This window comes from Martes martes (genome assembly GCF_963455335.1).
Source record: "Martes martes genome assembly, chromosome: 6".
Lineage (NCBI taxonomy): Eukaryota > Metazoa > Chordata > Mammalia > Carnivora > Mustelidae > Martes > Martes martes.
This window is the reverse complement of record NC_137893.1, coordinates 33,719,173-33,738,793: the sequence shown is the minus strand read 5'-3', so window position 1 is coordinate 33,738,793 and position 19,621 is coordinate 33,719,173. Positions and strand designations below refer to the sequence as shown.

The 19,621-nt window shown below is 35.8% G+C and overlaps 1 protein-coding gene across 1 annotated transcript in view; it reads right to left on the bottom strand.

Moving 5' to 3' along the window:
* Positions 1-19,621, bottom strand: part of MMS22L (MMS22 like, DNA repair protein) — a gene marked incomplete at its 5' end in the record, with an annotated part of 123,969 nt that overhangs the window by 68,588 nt on the left and 35,760 nt on the right. Inside the window, 3 exons of the mRNA XM_080806338.1 lie at positions 11,477-11,980; positions 13,814-14,040; positions 15,940-16,059. Of these exons, the coding sequence (XP_080662464.1) occupies positions 11,477-11,980; positions 13,814-14,040; positions 15,940-16,059 (851 nt within the window). The remainder of the gene's footprint in view (positions 1-11,476; positions 11,981-13,813; positions 14,041-15,939; positions 16,060-19,621) is intronic.

The window sequence follows — 19,621 nt, the reverse complement described above, 5'->3', positions numbered from 1 at the left end:
GAGATTACAAGACTAGGGGCACAGCAAATACAAAAAATAGAAGACTAAGAAAAGTGGTTAAGACTAAGAAGTCACAGAAACGGTGAGACCTTTACTTCGTACCCAGCATTCTGAATTTCACACAGATATGCTTTGCTCTGAGTCTATTTTCTTACGTGGTGCTGGGGTCACTCGATAGGCCCTTTCAGCCAGGAATCCTCCATCCTGGGGAATTGTCTTAAATTATTTTTTTGATTATTTCCTCACTCCATTATTTCAGTTTCCTCTTCCAAGTACCTTGCCTCTGACTGAATCCAAATACAGATAATACCTACTTTTAGATTCAAAGTGTTCCTTTGGGCCCAGACTCAATGGAAAGTTCTGAAGATTTTCAAAAGTGAGGTAAACCTCAAAGGCCCACTTACAAAACCGGTTTCGATATTTCAGGGGGAGAAGAGTTGGTGATAACTACTGAGTTAGAAAAATAAAATAATAAAAATGGTCCAAAAATTTTAGCTACCATAGACACAAAATTTTATTTTTCAGTAAGACCAAAACCCTTTCAATTAACTGAGAAGAAATGGACTTGTATCATCCCCCTGGAGGTCCTTTCTGCCCACTGGTGCTTAGGGAGCAATAAACATGGAGGTGAAATACCGACTCCGCATTACATCCATACCCTGGCCACACAATTACTGTTGTCTACTTTCAAGTGGATACTGGCAAAAATTGTTAGATAAGCAAGTAAAAGTTGGGGATAAATATAAATCATTATCAAATAATGCTGAATGACTAAAATACTAAAATATGAAATGGTTAAAAAAAAAAAGTGATGGTTTCAATAAACACTTACCTTTCTTTCTATTCTGAGTCTGTCTTTCACATAATGAATGCATGAGTCCATGCTCCCATATATGGGGGTCCATGGGGGTCCATGCTCACATATATGGGCATTTAAGTCACTTCCTGATGTAACCCAAATGCCTATAATGTCTGCTACCATAGTGGCTGCTCATAAACATTAGTTGGATTTTTTGAGTAAATAATTTAATGAATATGTATCCACTGTTAAAAATACTACAGCACAAGGTAGAAAGCATTAAAGGATATTAAAGATAAAATATTAGGAAGTTCAAAGGGGATAGAAATTATTCAAGATTAGGGACACATGGACAAGCACACATTTTTCAAGAGGAGCTTGTGGGAAAGGGTAATACAGTTCACACAAAAAGAAAAGGTAAATGAAGAAAACAAACATGGACTGAGAGATTATTATGGGCCATGTTCTGAATAGGTACAGCATCAAAGTCAGTGCTGTCCGCTACAGTAGCTGCTGCGTGTAGCTACTGAGGACTTGCTAGTGTGACTTCCTAGTGTGATGGAGGAGCTGACTTTTTCATATTATATTCACTGACTTACATTGTCACATAAAGTTAGTGTGTATGGACAGCATAGATCTAAGCAACTGTTCACAGAAATCCTATAATGTATTATTTTGCAAAGACGCAGCTGAAGTTTACAAAAGGTTAAGTAACTTTCTAAAATTTCCTAAGTTTGTATGGTTGGTAAGTGGAGGAAGGGTGATTTGAACTCAGGTTTACTGACCCCAAAGGCCCTGCCTTTTACACCGTGCTGCAACAACAGTAGCAACTCTCAGACACTACTAGGGCTTCCTTAAGAAGCAGAAAAGCACAAGTGCACCAGGCTGTCTCAGTTGATAGATCATTTGACTCTTGATCATGGAGTCATGAATTCAAACCCCATGTTGGGTGTATAAGATCATTTAAATAAATAAATATTTTTTTTAAAGCAGCAGAAAAGTATAATTTATTGTTGTAGAATTGTCTACTACTGCCTGGACTTCTGGCTTCTCCCATATATGATGCTCATGTATGATACTTTCTGATTTAATCTGTAGTTCTGATCTACTTACTAATAACTTCTGAAACCACCTTTCCTTTCCCCCAAATCCCTCTAAATAAATCATTTGTTTTGTTTTTCTTTTCCTGTACTCTGCTACTCCACCTCAATGCATACTGTGACCAGCACCAACCATTTCTGACTTCTGATCTTGACAATTCCTTTCATTCTCTGGATTTAACCCTTTCCTTATCGAAGTTTATCACCTCACTTCAGCTTATTCAGTCCTGAGATCTGGCTCTACTGCATTGGCTATGTTCTGGCCTGAGCCCTCAACTCGTTCTGACAGGAAAACATAAACAAAAGTAAGCAAAACTTGGAGATTTCTTCAGGATTAGAAGTTCCATCTGACTGAAGTAAAGAGGGATCACAAGAAAAAGCTGTAAACACAGGGAAGTCAGCCTATGGAAGACTTTGAAGGAATGTGACATTTTCTGTGTTCATCAGGATGTCAGTCACTAATGGTGTTAAAACACAGAATGATATAAGTAGACTTGTTCTCTAAGAAGATAAATGTGGAAGAGAATAGGAGATGAGCACAAGCAACATAAGAACAAATAAATAAAAATGGCTTCATTAAAATTAAGAAAGATGCTGCAAAGGACAACATCAAGAATGGGAGAAAATATTTGCAAGTCATGTATCTGCTGAAGGGCTTGTACCTAGAACATATAAAGAATTCTTTACAGTTCACTAACAAAAAGACAACCCACTTTAAAAATGGGCAGAGGATCCAAATAGATATTTCTCCAGAGAAGACATACTAGTCAATAGGCGCATGAAAAATAGATAATCAACATCATTAGCCACCAGAAACACAAATCAAAACCGCAATGAGATACTACCTCACATCCACTAAGATCACTTTGATCAGAAAGACACTTAGCAACAAGTGCTGGTACAGATGTGGAGAAATTTCAATCCTTAAACCCTATAGGAGGGAATATAAAATGGCACACTGGAAAACAGTTCAGTATTTCCTCAAAAGGTTAAATAGAGTTACCGTATTACCCAGCAATTTTACTCCTAAGTGTATACCCAAGAGAAACAAAAACACGTCCACACAAAAATTTGTACATGAGTGTTCACTGCAACATTATCCATAAAAACCAAAAAGTGGGAACACCCCAATGTCCATCAACAGATGAATGGATAAATAAATGTGGATACAATGGATTATCTGGCAATAAAAGGGAATCGAGTACTGATACATGTGACAATATAGATATACCTTAAAATCATTATTCTAAGTGAAAGAAACACTACACAAAGATTATATGTTGGATGGTTCCATTTATAGAAAAGGTCCAGAATAAGCAAGTCTATATTAAACAGTCTCTACTATACAGTAGATTAATGGTTGCTAGGGATGGGGGTTGGGTAGGGTAAAAATGGAGAGTTACTGCTAATCGGTATAGCGTTTCCTTCTGAGGTGGCAAACTGTCCTAAAACTGTGGTGATGATTGTACAACTCTATGAATATACTAAAATTGTTAATTGTGTGGTATGTGAATTACATCTTTTTTTTTTTAAGATTTTATTTATTTATTTGTCAGAGAGAGAGAGAGAGCACGCGCGCACAAGCAGGCAGAGTGGCAGGCAGAGGCGGAGAGAGAAGCAGGCTCCCTGCTTGAGCAAGGAGCTGGATACGGGACTCGATCCCAAGACCCCGGGATCATGGCCAGAGCCAAAGGCAGCAGCCCAACCGACTGAGCCACCCAGACGTCCCTGTGAATTATATCTTAATAAAGCTGGCCAATAAGTGAATTATATGATAAGTAATATATCTCAATAAAGTTGTTTAAAAAAAAAGATGGTCTGAAGAGGGAGGGAGAGTAGGTAAATATTAATAATGGTCTAAAAATGGAGGAATGGTAGTAAGAATAAAGAAGGAATGATATGAGATCCTGTAAAGAAAACATTACAAAAAATTCAATCAACTGGGTATACAGAAAAAGGAAAGACATACTTATATATCACACTTCTACCTTAAAAAATTACTTTTCTTTTTCTACTGCAGCTCCTTAGCATCTCAGACATATAGGATCCTAATTTCCAACAGCTCTAGAATTGTGAGGCAATGTTTGTGTTTTTTAAATAGTCTGATTCATTGACACATCAAAAGCATTTACTGAACGGCCACTATGTTAAAGGTACAATATAAGAATGAGTTAAGAACTATCCAAGATAAGTGTGTGTACACACACACACACACACACACGTCTATTGAGGTTGCCAGGCTTAAGGTGTAGCACAACGAAATTATTATGGGTTCTTTTGAAAATAACAGTAATGACAATAATAGCAACTTCTAACACTTACTGAACATTTACTGATATGCCAGGCACTGTGCCAATAATTTTATATACATTATTGCAGTTAATCCTCAAAAAAACCTAGTAATGTACATGTTATTACCCTCATTCTATCAACAAAGCTGAGATCTGGGCACATAAGTTTTCCCTTGAAATATTTTTTAAAAATTATTTTATACTTATGTAGGGAGAATTCATGTGTATGTAACAGAACTAGTTGGAAACTAAATGACCCAAACATTAATTCCTACATATGAAAAATTAAGTAGATAACCTACGTTTTAGAAAAATACAAAAAAAGTGCACAAACATTTCCAAGTTAATAAAGGAGTTTATATAACTGCACAAACTTATAAAATATGTAATATGGAAAATTCAAGCCTATTAAACAGCAAATAAGGTCAAAATAATAATTCAAGTATACATGTAAAATCTCAGTTGAAAGAGAAATATTTAATAATAGAAATCTTCAACATTTTATATATTCTCAAAATATTAAGACTTATACTAATTTCCCTTAGAGATGCTTATGCTTTCTCCGAAGTAACCAAAACTGGTAGATGGATCACTTTTAGTGAGCAACATAACTATTTGTTTTCTCAAATAAAAACTGGAAATACAGCTTTCCATGAAACATACTCATGTGCACCCTCTCCCAAATTATTAGAACACTGCCAAAAATTTACAACAAATCAAATCGCATCAAATCATACATACAAGCTGTAACCCATTCATACTAACAGAACACGCCATCACAAAAGGAGGGAAAGGCCTGCATGTTGTCAAAAGCATCCTTTCTATTTTTCCTGAAAAATCATGTGAAGTTTTTGGCATACAGCAGTCCCTCATGAGAGCATTTCCTCTCATACTACCTCCTTCTCTACATAGAAAACCCTCAATTGTCTCACTGAAGATTTAAAAAAATTTTTCTTTAGGGGCGCCTGGGTGGCTCAGTGGGTTAAAGCCTCTGCCTTCTGCTCAGGTCATGATCCCAGGGTCCTGGGATCGAGCCCCGCATCAGGCTCTCTGTTCAGCAGGGAGCCTGCTTCCCTTCCTCTCTCTCTCTCTGCCAGGTTCTCTGCCTACTTGTGATCTCCGTCAAATAAATAAACAAAATCTTTAAAAAAAAACTTTTTTTTCTTTAGTCTAAATGATAACCACACTAATAAAAGTTAAAGTAACTAGAAATATTCAGCAAGAAGAATATTTGTGGGGAATAATAAACACAGTTCTGTGCATGTGCATGACCATACACATCCCCTTCCCAAACGTCAAAACTGATACATAATAAGAGGATGAACTCCTAGGTTCATTGGAAAAGAGAAGACATTTAAAAATACATGTATTTTCAAAATGTATTTTGAAGCCAGGAAAAAAGAGTCTTAATCTTTAAAGGAGTTGTGCTTCAGAAGCACATAGAATATCAAAAAGAAGCCAATCATTCCTTCTGAATTATTTCACGGTCTCAATATTTAACATTTTAGGCAAGTTTTCAACTGCCTTTTAGAGTTCTTTTGAAACCAGGCTCTTGTTTAATACAAAATAGGATGTCAGTTGATCAATATCCATTTGGCTTAAATTCATAAGTCCACAACCTCCCTTAAGTGGTAGAACAAACAGGTACAAAGCCTGAAAATTTATTGTTTCTTTTTAAACTCCAAATGATATTTGCAGATGCCAAAAGGCATTTTGAAATCACTCACCCTTACTTCAGTAAAAATGAAAAAGGGGGATGGGAGGAGGGAGAATCTCATGAGGCCTTGTATGTCAAGTTTTTGCCCAGAGCTAATTTTCATAGCTGTGTTATAAAAACCTGAAAATGGAGGTTTATAATGGAAATGCTGACAGACCCTTAACTATAGCAGCATGAATGGATATAATTAAAGAAAAGCTTTTGGCTACACCTAACTCCACAAATGAAAGCTGCCATTTTTATATTAACCTCAAATAACAGCAAGTGAGAACTAGAAATGTGATTCCAGAAAGGTAATATGAAATGTTAAAGATGACTGCTAAAACTGTTTGACATTCGAAGTTTTAAACATGGAGGCATTTAGTTAACATAACCGAGTCAGTATTTTCATAATGCTACTTAATCAGCAATAAAGAATGCTCTGGTGAGCCATCAGCTCCAGTTAGCAGAAAGTGGCATATGAAGTTATTATTTCTTAACAGCCTAGAGGGAGCTGCTTCTCCCTTTAATCAGTGATCTTAGTTCCTTCCTACCTATAATTTCTCTGTCATACAGTTATAAAACTATTATCCAGCTCAACATACACACGCACACATCTTACACACACATTTATGCAAGGACTGGTACCTTATTCCCACCTGAGTTTGAAAACAGAAGAGATTGCTAAGGTAAAGTATTTCATTCTTTTTCTTGTCAGGGATGCAGCCAGGAATAGATATCATCAATCTATGTAACCCATCTTCCTTATCTAAACCAAAATTCGAAGAATTTAGCTTTGTTCTTAAAAGAGGGAGTGGGGAAGCCTATGCTTTAGTCTTCATCAACTATCCAAAACATTTCTGAACTTTTTAATAGTATTATAAAAGTAATACTAATTTTATAGCATACCTAGAGGCTCCTATGAAAAGATCCTCAAAGAAGTTCCAGATTTTGGGTTAAGAAATTAGGAACACATCTCTATGATCAAATATCTAAAGGACTTTTTTGTGTGTTTTTCCTTTCTGCTTCCCTTCCTTCTTTTTTTTTTTTTCAAGGTAACAATCCTGAATGATCTCTGGGGTTCTTCCCCAAAAGATCCCAAACCAACAGCCAGTCTGTCTTGACAGTATCTGCCTTGGAAGCCCCAAGTCTGATGAAATAAAACAAAACCAGCCAAGTCCCAGTCCCTCTTATTATACATTGTAGTCCGTTCCATCAAAGAATTGTGTGCAAATTACTATGCAAGCTTCAGAAATTTAAGAGATGGCAGTGCCTACACGAGGACATCATTAATGAAGACCTCCCACACTACTGCGGCCATTCTGATTCACATACTGACCTCATACTTCTGTTAAAAATGCTCTATGATTATGGCAACAGAAATGATACATGATTAGACATTCACTTATAACAACTATTTTTAATTATAGTTGAGCAGCATAAAACAAAACTAAAACCAAACATTTGTGCAAGAAAGTAAATGTTATCAATATAAACTTCAGTGTTTTTTCCCCATAGCTTTGCCCTACAGATCAAGAACACACTCCTTATTCCTGCTCCAGATGACAGCAAACTACAAACCCATACGAAATCTAGTTAAAAGAAACTTCTCATATAAATGTAAACTTGCTTTTCACCTTATGTAACTGACAATCTTAAATATGCCCTCTTGATTCCTACTTTTGTATTTATGATTAGTGACGCCCATGATTAACAAAGATGCCTCATACTTTACAAGATACTTGCAAGCAGGATTTTTCCAAAATTCTTAAACAGCTTTGGCTTTAATGCTGAAGGATTTTACTAAATTGAATTTAAAGAACAAAAATTTATTTTTATTTTAAGAAGTGAAATTTAGATGGCTGAAATGATGCTGATAACAGATCGAAGATAAACTGGTGTAAATAAAACACAATTTACTTGTCTCCACACCTCTTTGTGATTCATTTCTTCCAACTGATGACTTATTTAAAAATACATTAACTTGGGCGCCTGGGTGGCTCAGTGGGTTAAAGCCTCTGCCTTCGGCTCAGGTCATGATCCCAGGGTCCTAGGATCGAGTCCCGCATCGGGCTCTCTGCTCAGCAGGGAGCCTGCTTCCCTCTCTCTCTCTCTGCCTGCCTCTCCGCCTACTTGTGATCTCTGTCAAATAAATAAATAAAATCTTTAAAAAAAAATACATTAACTTGTAAAATAAATAAAAAGTAACCAGAAAGCAACTACCCTTTTTTTAAGGGTAAAAAGCACACAGAAGTATATATGAATAGTGGTAACACTTTTAGGATAACAGTTTGCAGGTGTCATTTATTTAATTGCCTGTGGATTTATAAAAGATATAGTGTATGGTTAGTTTCTGTTTAGTTATTTGTAAACTATTACAAAGATAGTGTAAGAAGGTAGCAATGGATGGGTAGAGTCTGAGTGGTGATACTGAAATTTATTTCAGTAAATCACAAAAAATCTCCATGTTTCCATTTCTTCATCTCTAAACAGGGATGACAAGGTTGGCAAAGAAATAAATGAGATAGTATTTGTAAATTGTACATTTTTTAAGAATACAAGAGTTAAAAAAAAGGATGCAAGAGTTATTCTCATGTTTCTAGTTATCATTTTTGAAGAATGAGCAAAACAGTTTTAGGTAGGAGCTTAAGGACAAAAAGAAGTTAGTAAATGAACAAAAAAGAAAAAGAAGTTCTTCCTTTATTACTTTGATTTCCATTTTTAAAGCCTCTCCAACTTCCAAAATAAGTTCTATTCTTCTATTACCACATTTCCATGAGCATTTTTAACAAATTTCTTATTTGAGAATGAGTATTTTCTAAATATGCTCCATTTCACAAGGAGGCTTTCTCCTAAATTATCAGGGAGAGTAAAAACTGGCACAAATTTTTTTTTTTTTTTGTAGGAAATCTGGTAATATCTATCCACATTTAAATGCACATACACCAATTCATTTTTAGGAATTAATCTAAAGATATACTTCCACAAGTACACAGGGAAGGCACATATGAAGATGTTAAATAGAACTGCGTTTACAATAACATAAAATGGTAAACAATATAACTTCCCATTATTAGGGTATGGGTTAAATAAAGTTTGGTACAACCACATAATGAAACATTAAGTAGCTATTAAAAGGAGTTAGGTAGGTTTCCATATACTAACATACAAATCTACCTAGGAAATATTACGTGAAAAAAATCTGGAAGATCCTATGAGAAACCACTATACTTCTGTGGACTAAAACTAAAGCAATGTTTTCTTTTTCTTTTTTTTTAAAGATTTATTTATTTTTGAGAGTGCGTGCGCACATGTGTGCGTGTGCGCACAAACACATACATGCAGCCACACATGCATGGGGGTGGGGGAGAGGGAGAGAGAGACTCTCAACTGGACTCCCTGCTGAGCACCAGTCTGGACCCGGGCTTGACCCAGGACCCAGGAGATCATGACCCTAGCCAAAATCATGAGCCAGATGCTCGACTGACTGAGCCACCCACGTGCCCCTAAAGCAGTGTTTTCAACTTCAGAGGTTGGACCAGATAATTCTTTGTGGCGTAGGCTATCCTGTGCTTTGTAAGATGTTTAGCAGCAGTTGCCAGTAGCAGTGCCTGACCAAGCTGTTACAATCAAAAACTTCTCCATACAGTGCCAAATGTCCCCTGGGTGAGGAACTCACCCCTTGTTGAGAACAACCAAACTTGAGAATAAAGAAGTAAAGGTGGGGAAAAGAAACTTTTACTTGTCACCTTATACCTTATTTATATTTTTTAATGATGAAAATATATAGCACTTGGAATTAAAAAAAAAAATTAACAACCAAAAAAGATTCCCCATAACTTCTCACTCAAAAATTACAATAGTGTTTGTAGGATATGAATCCTTGTTTTTAAAAAACAAAACAAAACAAAACCCTAGGTAAGAAGCAATAAAATCATAAAGGTGTTTGAAAGGAAATGTGCATTTTCAGTGGAATAGGCAGAAAGATATATGGATTCTGCCCCTTGGTTTCCATGACTGCCTCTTCTCAGGATGCCCACACTCCCGGCTTCAGTTTCTACCCCTCTACCCATAAAACTTAGGGGCTGTAGCTCCTTAATATGCATGGTGTACACCAGGTCCCTCCTTCCTTCTTATATTCTGTATATTCAGATAAATATAAACAAACAAACAAAAAGTGGTCCCAGAATACAGAAATTTCTAATTTTGCCCAAGAAACATGGAGAAATACTATTAACATTTATTTAAAAATTTAACAAAATGAATACTTGGGAAAGTATAGTATCTGTTAGTAAAATCTACTAGACTAAAAACAAATGTGGTTCACAGAGAAGATCCACAATTTATAGAAGTGTCTCCTAATGCTGTTGGTTATTCATTTACTTATGTATCTACCCATCTATCCCAAAATTTGAGAGCTTTAAAATTCTTGCTTTTATATGGCTCACTCTGGGGGATAAAGGGATGATCATCTGATCAAGAACTTTGGCTAAACCTTTTTTTTTTTTTTTAATATTTTATTTTATTTATTTTTTTGGCTAAACCTTTAGAACTTAAACTGATGGGGGCAGGCAAATACTAAAAATGGCAAAATACCTAATGAAGAATGAAAACCTATGGACTAATCAGTATGAATGCATAGCCCAACAAAAAGCAAATTAAGTAAATTATTAATTAAGATTAGTAGTGAATAAATTCTCCAAACTTAAAAAATTTGTCAAGCTAATTACCTTTGATAACCAGATACTACTTTTTGTAAAGTGGTATTAGAAAGAGGGAAACAATCTCTTCATTAACTTTAGACATGGTTTGAAAAAAATCGTATTTCCACACATAACTTTTACAAAACTTTTCAGTGATAGTGACTAACTACACTGAGTGGTAATACCTAACTTCTTAAGAACATGTACTCCAAAGATAAAACATATGGGAAAAGGGCCTTAAAAGCAATGAATATCATAACTACTATTCTTTTCCATTATTATTTGGGTCTGGGTATATCCATCTTAAGTGGATCTGAAAACATTAAGTTTTATATGGGTGACTGGTGTTATAAATACAACACTCATATTTGTGTCTCAGAATAGTTTCAGCTGGAAGTATTTTAAGCAGTTGAGGCTACAGCTCTGCAGCAAAATAATTTAAAGAAACTTATTTTTTATTTTTTTTTTTAATGGCACAATGTGGTCATAATCTCCTTATGAGCCCAAAATGCATGTTTCAGTAGAAGCCACCTCAGATTTGAGCTCAAGGTCTTGGTTAGAATATCTGAAACATTCCTCTGGATAATAATACTCTTTTAGGAGAGGTAGGAATGGAAGGCGGGGGTGAAGAAGCATTGATGTGGGACTGCACTGGAGGTGCTCTGCATTTAGTTTTATGTGTTTGCACATGAGCTTTCTTCTTAAAGAACTACTGTTCAAAGGAATAGTTTGAAAAGTACTGATTTATGCCATTGCAGCAGTAAAACCAACTCCTCTCTCTTCATTTGGATTTCATGAGTATGTCAAAAGGAAAATTTTAAGATAGAATCAACATAGGTGATGACATAAAATAAATCAATGAATTAGTATATTATTGGAAAACATACCTGATTCTGGCCAGAACAGCTTGTAGAAAGCTCAGTACTGTCCTAAGTTCAGACTCTTGACAAGCTCGCAGAAGCATACTAAATCCATCATTAAGCAGTTTTTCATGTGACGGATACAAGCAATGGCTAGTCTCAAACACTTCTTGAACACCATCAATATAGATGGAAAGAAGTATCCAGAGAGTTTTTCTTTGTCCCATTTCATCATTCTTAGATACCAAGAATTCCTTTGCCTTCTCTCGGAAAGCACCTGAAAATTTCTCAGCCAAAACATCAATGTCCAGATTTTTCTGGGTATACATCAAGAGGAACGCCACTTGACCCTTCCAAATGATGGAAGATGTTACAGAGGAAGGCTTGAGGAAATTTAGGAGGTCTAAAGCATGACTTGCTACATCTTCCACCTCTGCAACAGCTGCTAACAGTAGAAAAAGGTTGAAGAAGTTCTGAAGACCAACTTCTGTCAGTTCTTCCATTCTTTTTTGATGGAATTTAGAATATATTCTGCAAAACATAAAAAAATTTCCTGTATAAAATTTTCATTCATCAATATCAATCATTTAGAATAACATTTCATTCAATACTCATGACAGTTTCATTACTTTAAATTTAGCTAATTCTTTATTATGATGCTGCCATGTCACTTTTTCTACTTTGAAAACAGACTCACAGAATGCCCATAGCTTTAAATTTCTCAGTGATGCAGCAACCACATATGATTAAATAAAAGGATTGAGTGGTCTTCCCCGCAGGACAGTAGAAATGTTCTTTTTATATAGTGCATGGCTTATCCTTTTCTTTTAGACTCTTAATCACCTTTCTTTTTAAATTTTTATTGACAAATAAAGAAAATATATGCTCCTTTCGGTACAATTTGATGTGCTCTAAAGAAATCTTAACAGGGCAATTTTATACAATTTTCCTTAAACTCTTTTTTCCTCTACCCCTCACAAAGACCTGCCCTTGTTATAGTTACATCTAAGACAATCAAAGTGCTGGAAAATATTTTTACCTACCGATAAAGAAAAAATGGTTAGTGTTTAAATGTCCAAGACTAACCGTTTAAAAATCTCCTGTGTTAATATAATTTACTAGTTGACATACTTTTCTCTCACCAATTAAAGGATCAGAATTAGAAAAAAAGAATTGTTACTGTATACATTCCAGTGATTTGTTTTAGATAAAGTTCTGAGTATCATGTCTTTCACAAAATGATTTAAGATTCAAAAACAAACCATGGGGCGCGTGGGTGGCTCAGTGGCTTAAGCCTCTGCCTTCAGCTGAGGTCCTGATCCCAGGGTCCTGGGATCGAGCCCCGCATCAGGATCTCTGCTCAGCGGGGAGCCTGTGTCCTCCTCTCTCTCTGCCTGCCTCTCTGCCTACTTGTGATCTCTGTCTGTCAAATAAATAAAATCTTAAAAAAAAAAAAAAAAAGCACACAGAACCAAAGAAAAACCTATTTGAGCCACATAATTTTCAGAGGCTTAACAAAGAAGTTACCATTAAAAAAAAAAGTATACTCTAAAACCAGTCTTACTATTATCACTATAATCTTGCAAGCAGTATACGGGAATCAAATAGGAACTTCATTTAGTGATTTCTGAGAAGTCCCTATCTAGAATATGAAGGTATACTTACTCTGCTGCAAGAGCTCCCATCATATAAGCAAGTGGTACAAAGAGAGCTAGAAAAGGGCTAATGAAGTAGAATAAGGGAAGACAATTAAAACTCATACCCATTTAACAAGCAAAACTCTCCAAAAAGAGGGAACAGATGAATATGACCAAAAGTTTATTTTACTATGCCAGAAATGAAAACTTGGCATACTCCCCAAATGAGAACAATCAAGTTATTTCATCCTACTATCCTCTGGTTAGTTTTCATAGGGAGCAGGGCCTATGGGACCGCTAGACTCAAAGAACACCAAGTTTTATAGGTTGACTCCATTACCTGCCAACGTATGATTTGGAGATGTTTTCTATTTTTATAATTTTGAATGAACTTTATGCACGGAGTTATATAATAACATTATAATTAATTTTGGCAAGAAAAACATTCTCTGGTAGCCCTGAATTTAATATATGGAATTTTAATCTTCAGGACAGATGAGATAAATAAACTCAAATCCTCTACAAGTTATAGATATTAAGTTTGTTCCTGTTACAGATTGGCAGGATCAAAGGCTACATGTTTTGTTGTCCTGTATACATTAAGAAATACATTTTAAATGTATAAACCACAAAGACTTCCAACCACAAGTTAACTAAAAAAAATACCAACAGTAAGTAATGCTTCTCCAAAGTGAACATTCATGACAAAGAAAGACATGCCGCATACCTTCCTTTGATTTGTTTCCAAGGATGAGGGCCATTGTTCTTCATTGCTTTCTTAACAACTTTTGCCAAAATGCAAAGGAAAATGGTGAAACTACTGCTGGATTTATACAGGTCATTATCTTGTTTATCACAACAGCAGGTCTTCACCATTTCTAGCATTGACAAGGGTGACTTAATGATATATGTAAGGCCTTTCAAAGGAAGCCAAGAGATGCTGAAAGGACTATTCTAAAAGCAAATAAATAAATAAATAAATAAATAAATAAAGTTTCAAGTCTGAGTAAATAAGAATTCTTTCATCTCTTCTATTCTCAAAGTTTCCCAGCATTTATGTCATACCATTTATTTTTATATCAGGTCATTTATTGTGTAGAATTTTCTCCAATCTCTATTTAGCTGCTTATATCTCCCTAGTGTCATGTAATGTATTCTTTTATCCCCTCTCTCTTCTGTAAATTGGTAGCTGTATCTAGAGGACTGATCACAGTCATGCAAGTGGAATTTTTTGATAAGAATCTTCCATTGGTGGCACTGGGCACTGCCTAATCCAATTTAGGAAAGAGAGACATTAAGTTGTGTCATTCCTTTTGTAATGTTAAGACTGGGCGTGTTGTCAACCTCATCTATTCATCTGAGTCATCCCCACCAGACTTTCACTGAACAGTTTTAGCCGTCACTGATGATCACTGTCCAGATACCTTATTTCATCAGGTGTACAAATAGTGATGTTCTAATTCTATCATTACTTCTCAATTAGCTCCTTAGAAATTTGGTTACTCTAAAATATAGTTTATATTTATCTTTTATTTACAATTTTCAGAATAATGAGCATTTTTTTTAAATAGTAACTTTTCTAAATGTGTCATACACTCAAGGATTTAAATGTATTTGATAGGTTTTAATCCACAGCAGTCATTATTCTTTCTTATGCTCAAATCTACCCAGCAGGAGGGCAATGGGAGCTCCCTCAAGTTGGCTTCTGTGTCCTTTTGACAGGACTCCAGCTTACTTTGATATTCCCTGCTTTCAGATACGACGAGACACTACAGACTCATTATACATGTTACCTCAGACCTAGGGTGGGTCATTTCTCTAATCAGCCTGAAATTATGCTTCAAAAAAAGGTATTTTTCTCATTTTTCATAAGCTCCATTATATATAAACCTAAATTAGTAATTTACTTATAAATCTCCCATTTCCTTTTTCTATCTTGACTGAGGGGTTCACTATTTACCCAGAAACCGAACATTCCAAATCTCCCTCTTCTCCCAACACATAAAAGGTAACTAAATTCTATAAATCTACATTTAAAATTTTTATTTTCCTAATTTAGCCTCTCCTTTCTAAACCCTATGTTACTCATTCACTGCATTATTAGCATGTATTTTTACATTGGACTCCTAATTGGCACCCAATTTTCAGAAAAAACTTTCTCACACACATACCTAATATGTCACATCCTTGGTATCCTATGTCTCCAGAATAAATCATAACTCAACATGCACATAATCTGGCCCCTGACTACCCTGTCTACCAACTTTCCTTATATATTCTCTCCATAGTCATCTCAAACCTATCATTCAGAACTATTGAACATGGTAGGAAAAGATCATGTTTTTATGTTTTCATACATTTGTTCATAATAATGTTCCTTTTACCTGAATGCTCTTTTCTTCTTACTTATAAATTCCATGCACTCCTCAGTTAAAAAATTACAACGTCCCAAAGTCTCCACAAGTTTATACACTGGGTCAAATACTCTGCCCTTTGGCATTTCACAGTAATGGAAGTTTTCCCCCCGTAATGTATGGGTATCTGCCCACTAGCCTATAAGCAACTCAAAAGCCAAGACTATGTCTCATTCAGGATAGTATTAACTTTTCAATGTGTTGCAAGCAATCAGTAATTGTTAGATAATGTTAATAAATGAGAATTTAAAAAATATCTTTCTAGTACAATTTTGGCTACTTTGCTTACTCTCACTCTTAAGAAAAAAGGGACACAAATGTCCATTCCCTTATGCCAATGCTCTACAGATAACTATTCTTAATTAAACCATAAAAACATTTCTCACATATACACAAATTCTTCAAATTCCTGGAATAAATTCATACTCTATTGACTTACCAAGTTCTTACTAAAATATTCCCAAAGAATGGTGACGATTGCAATGTTTGGCTCCCAGAAGTCACAAAGTGTCAAACAACAGTGAAGATGCATTCGTAATTGTTCTTCTAGTATATTGTCCTAAAAAATAAAATGGAATTGTGGGAAAGCAAATGGGCTCTCCCAACATGAGTATAATTACTTGATATTGCAATGGATAATCTGCTTTTAAAGAGTATGAACATATATCATCAAATTATACCCACTCTCATTTTCAGACCAGAAGGTCTAATCAGCATAAGGTATATTTCTAAAAATTTCCTTTAGAGACCACTCACATACTCAGATAATAGGAACTACATAACTCAACATGACTTTTAACACAATTATTTAAAGGTTACAATAGTTGTGGGGTGTCTGGCTGGCTTAGTCAGAAAAGCATGCAACTCTTGATCTCAGGGTCCTAAGTTCGAGTCCCATCTCAGGTGTAGAGATTACTAAAACAAGCAAACAAAAAACAACAACAAAAAAAAACTTAAAAAAAATTACATAGTTGTTTCATAACTGAATGGTAGGAAACCCAATGTGAAAATGGGAGAATGTGAAAGGGAGTGTGAAAGAAACCCAAACTAGAAGTAGTAAAAATGAACTAATAATTAAGATGTACACAAATCCAGAGGACTTGGGTCATCCTTAAGTATTAGGTCAAATTCTCTTCAGGAATAGGAGTTATTCTTTTAAAAACCAACAGACTAGCAGAGTACAAGCATTTTAACCTCTTAGGAAATGGCAACAGGAATGAGAAGTGAAAAAAATGTAGTCAGTAATCAAACTACTATGATGAAACAATCATGCATGTTTGTTAAAAAGTTGTACCACTGAACCCCTCAACAATTATTTATTTAAAGCTTAATATATAAACCAGGCACTATTCTAAGGTATTACGCAGAGAGCAATGGATATGTCAGACACGGTACAAGCACTAACAGAAATTACTACTTTGGAGGAGAATGGGAAAAGAGGACACTGAAACAAACAAGATAAATGTAAACAGTTGTAACTGCTGTGCAAAGCAAAACAAAAAAGGGTAATGTGGCAGAGTTAAGTGGTGGAGGATGTATATTATTAGTATATCAGAAGCTATGAATGAAAACACCTTTTTGAGGGTTGGCATTTGGGCTAAATGACTGAATGAAAAAGAGCCTGGAAAAAAACCCCAAAAAACCACATATACACATGTCAGAGAAGACACATAGAAATTAGCAGTAAGTTTGGTATTATAGGATTAAGTCAGAGATATTCATGGACCATGTTTCCTTTGAGGCCTTGGAAGTCTTGTTAGGAAGTATGGATTTTATTTTACATATGCTGGGAAGCCAGTAGAAGACTGTAAGCACAGGCATTCCGGGATTGTTTTAAAAATACTGCTCTTGATCATTCATGGAGAATGAATATATGTTAAGAATAGAAGCAGGAAGACCAAGTTAGAAAGTAAATAGTGACAATTGCAATATAACAAAAAAACAGATTTTGTGTTCAAATACATACAAAGCAGAAATGTTGGGAGATGTGATGATATGTGGTATATAGTAAGCTTTAAACAGTTGTTGAATGACTGGGGGTTCTCAGTGGTGTGTCACTTTTTTAACAAACATGCATGGTTACTCCATCATAGGTAATTAAACTGCCTACTCTTTTTCTACTTCTACTTCCATCTCCTCATGCGATCTCAAAGTTTAGAATACAGTTATGTGAAACTGTTAAGATAAGCACACAACTTTAAAGATATATTCAGAAACAGAGGCAATGGGATTTGTTTTTGATGAGATGTATGAAGGTACGAAGGTAAGAGAGCAATTAACAATTAAGAAGAATTCCCAGGTTTTGGCTTAAGAAAATGAGTTGATGGTACCATTTTTTTGAGATGGCAAAGACTACGGGAAGAACAGATGGGAGAGTGCACAAGGGCAACCAAGTGGAGATATTATGTAGATAATGTGATATATAGGCCTCGAGCCCAAGGGAAAAACCAGCTGTTTTAGTCATTCAGATGTTACTTTCATATTGATGGTTTTTAGAGCTATGAGGCTAGATGAGATCAACCAAGGAAAGAGTATACATGCAAAGGAGAAAAGGATCCAGAACTGTGAGCCCTTTGCTATTCCAACATTTAGGTATTAACAGGAAAGGAATTATCAGCCTAAGAGGTAAGAAGAGAAACAGACACCATGGATACCAAAAGAAATATTTTGGAAAAGGAAAGTAGTCAACAGGGCTGAATGCTCTGAGAGGTTAAAATGAGAAAAAGGAAGAGTTTTTGGATTTGACAATAAAGAAGTTACTGACGGCCTTGACAAGAGTAGTTTCTGGAATGGCACAAATAGAAGTTTAAGGCATAGGCTGAGGGTATAATAGGAGGTGAGGAAACAGAGATATTTAAGTTAAGAAATATACAGTCCTTGAATAGTTAAGAGACAAGATCCAGTACAGAGGGAAACGAACTAGCTTTTGATAGAAATAGTAACACTTCCAATATGACAGAAGAACAAATTGAGGGGTCAAGTACAAAGCAGACACATGTTGGGAGATCTGAAGGTACAAAAAGGTACTCTCAAATGACTGGTTCTATTTACTCAGCGATTTAAGACGTAAGATGCTTGGCTCAGTTAACTGTGAGTCAAAAAGCAAAGACTCTAGGGGCGCCTGGGTGGCTCAGTGGGTTAAAGCTTCTGCCTTCGGCTCGGGTCATGATCCCAGGGTCCTGGGAATGAGCCCCACATCCAGCTCTCAGCTCAGCAGGGAGCCTGCCTCCTCTTCTCTCTCTCTCTGCCTGCCTCTTTGCCTACTTGTGATCTCTGTCAAATAAATAAATAAAATCTTAAAAAAAAAAAAAAAAGCAAAGACTCTAGAACTGACTGCCATTTGAGATCTATGATCAAGAATTCAGAGTCAGAGGAGTCCATAAGAACGATCATTTGACATTCTCTAGCAATATTCAGCTGGGGGGTGAGGTTGGCAGGGGTGCAGGAAAGGGCTAGGTTCTACCAAGTTTAAAACAGGTGAGGGCTATGGAATGGAAGGTTTTTGTGATGGAATGACTATTAATAAGGGGGTATATAATCTAAATCGTTTAAGGAGGAAAGTTTGGACATGGAAAAAGAAAATGTTAAAGATCAATAGTGACAGGCAAAATGAAAATTAAAAGAAAAATGAAAAAATATAAAGCATAACTATGGAAACTGGGTGAGGTAAGTGACAAAAAATCTGAGTAGATGTGAGGATATTAAGAAACTTAAAGGAGGGGCACCTGGGTGGCTCAGTGGGTTAAAGCCTCTGCCTTCGGCTCAGGTCATGATCTCAGGGTCCTGGGATCGAGCCCCACGTCGGGCTCTCTGCTCAGCGGGGAGCCTGCTTCTCTCTCTCTCTCTGCCTGCCTGTCTGCCTACTTGTGATCTCTGCCTGTCAAATAAATAAATAAAATCTTTAAAAAAAAAAAAAAAAAAGAAAAGAAACTTAAAGGAGGGGTGCCTGGGTGGCTTAGTGGGTTAAAGCCTCTGCCTTTGGCTCAGGTCATGATCTCAGGGTCCTGGGATCAAGCCCCGCATCAAGCTCTCTGCTCAGCAGGGAGCCTGCTTCTCTCTCTCTCTCTCTGCCTACTTGTGATCTCTGTCAAATAAATAAATAAAATTAAAAAAAAAAAAAA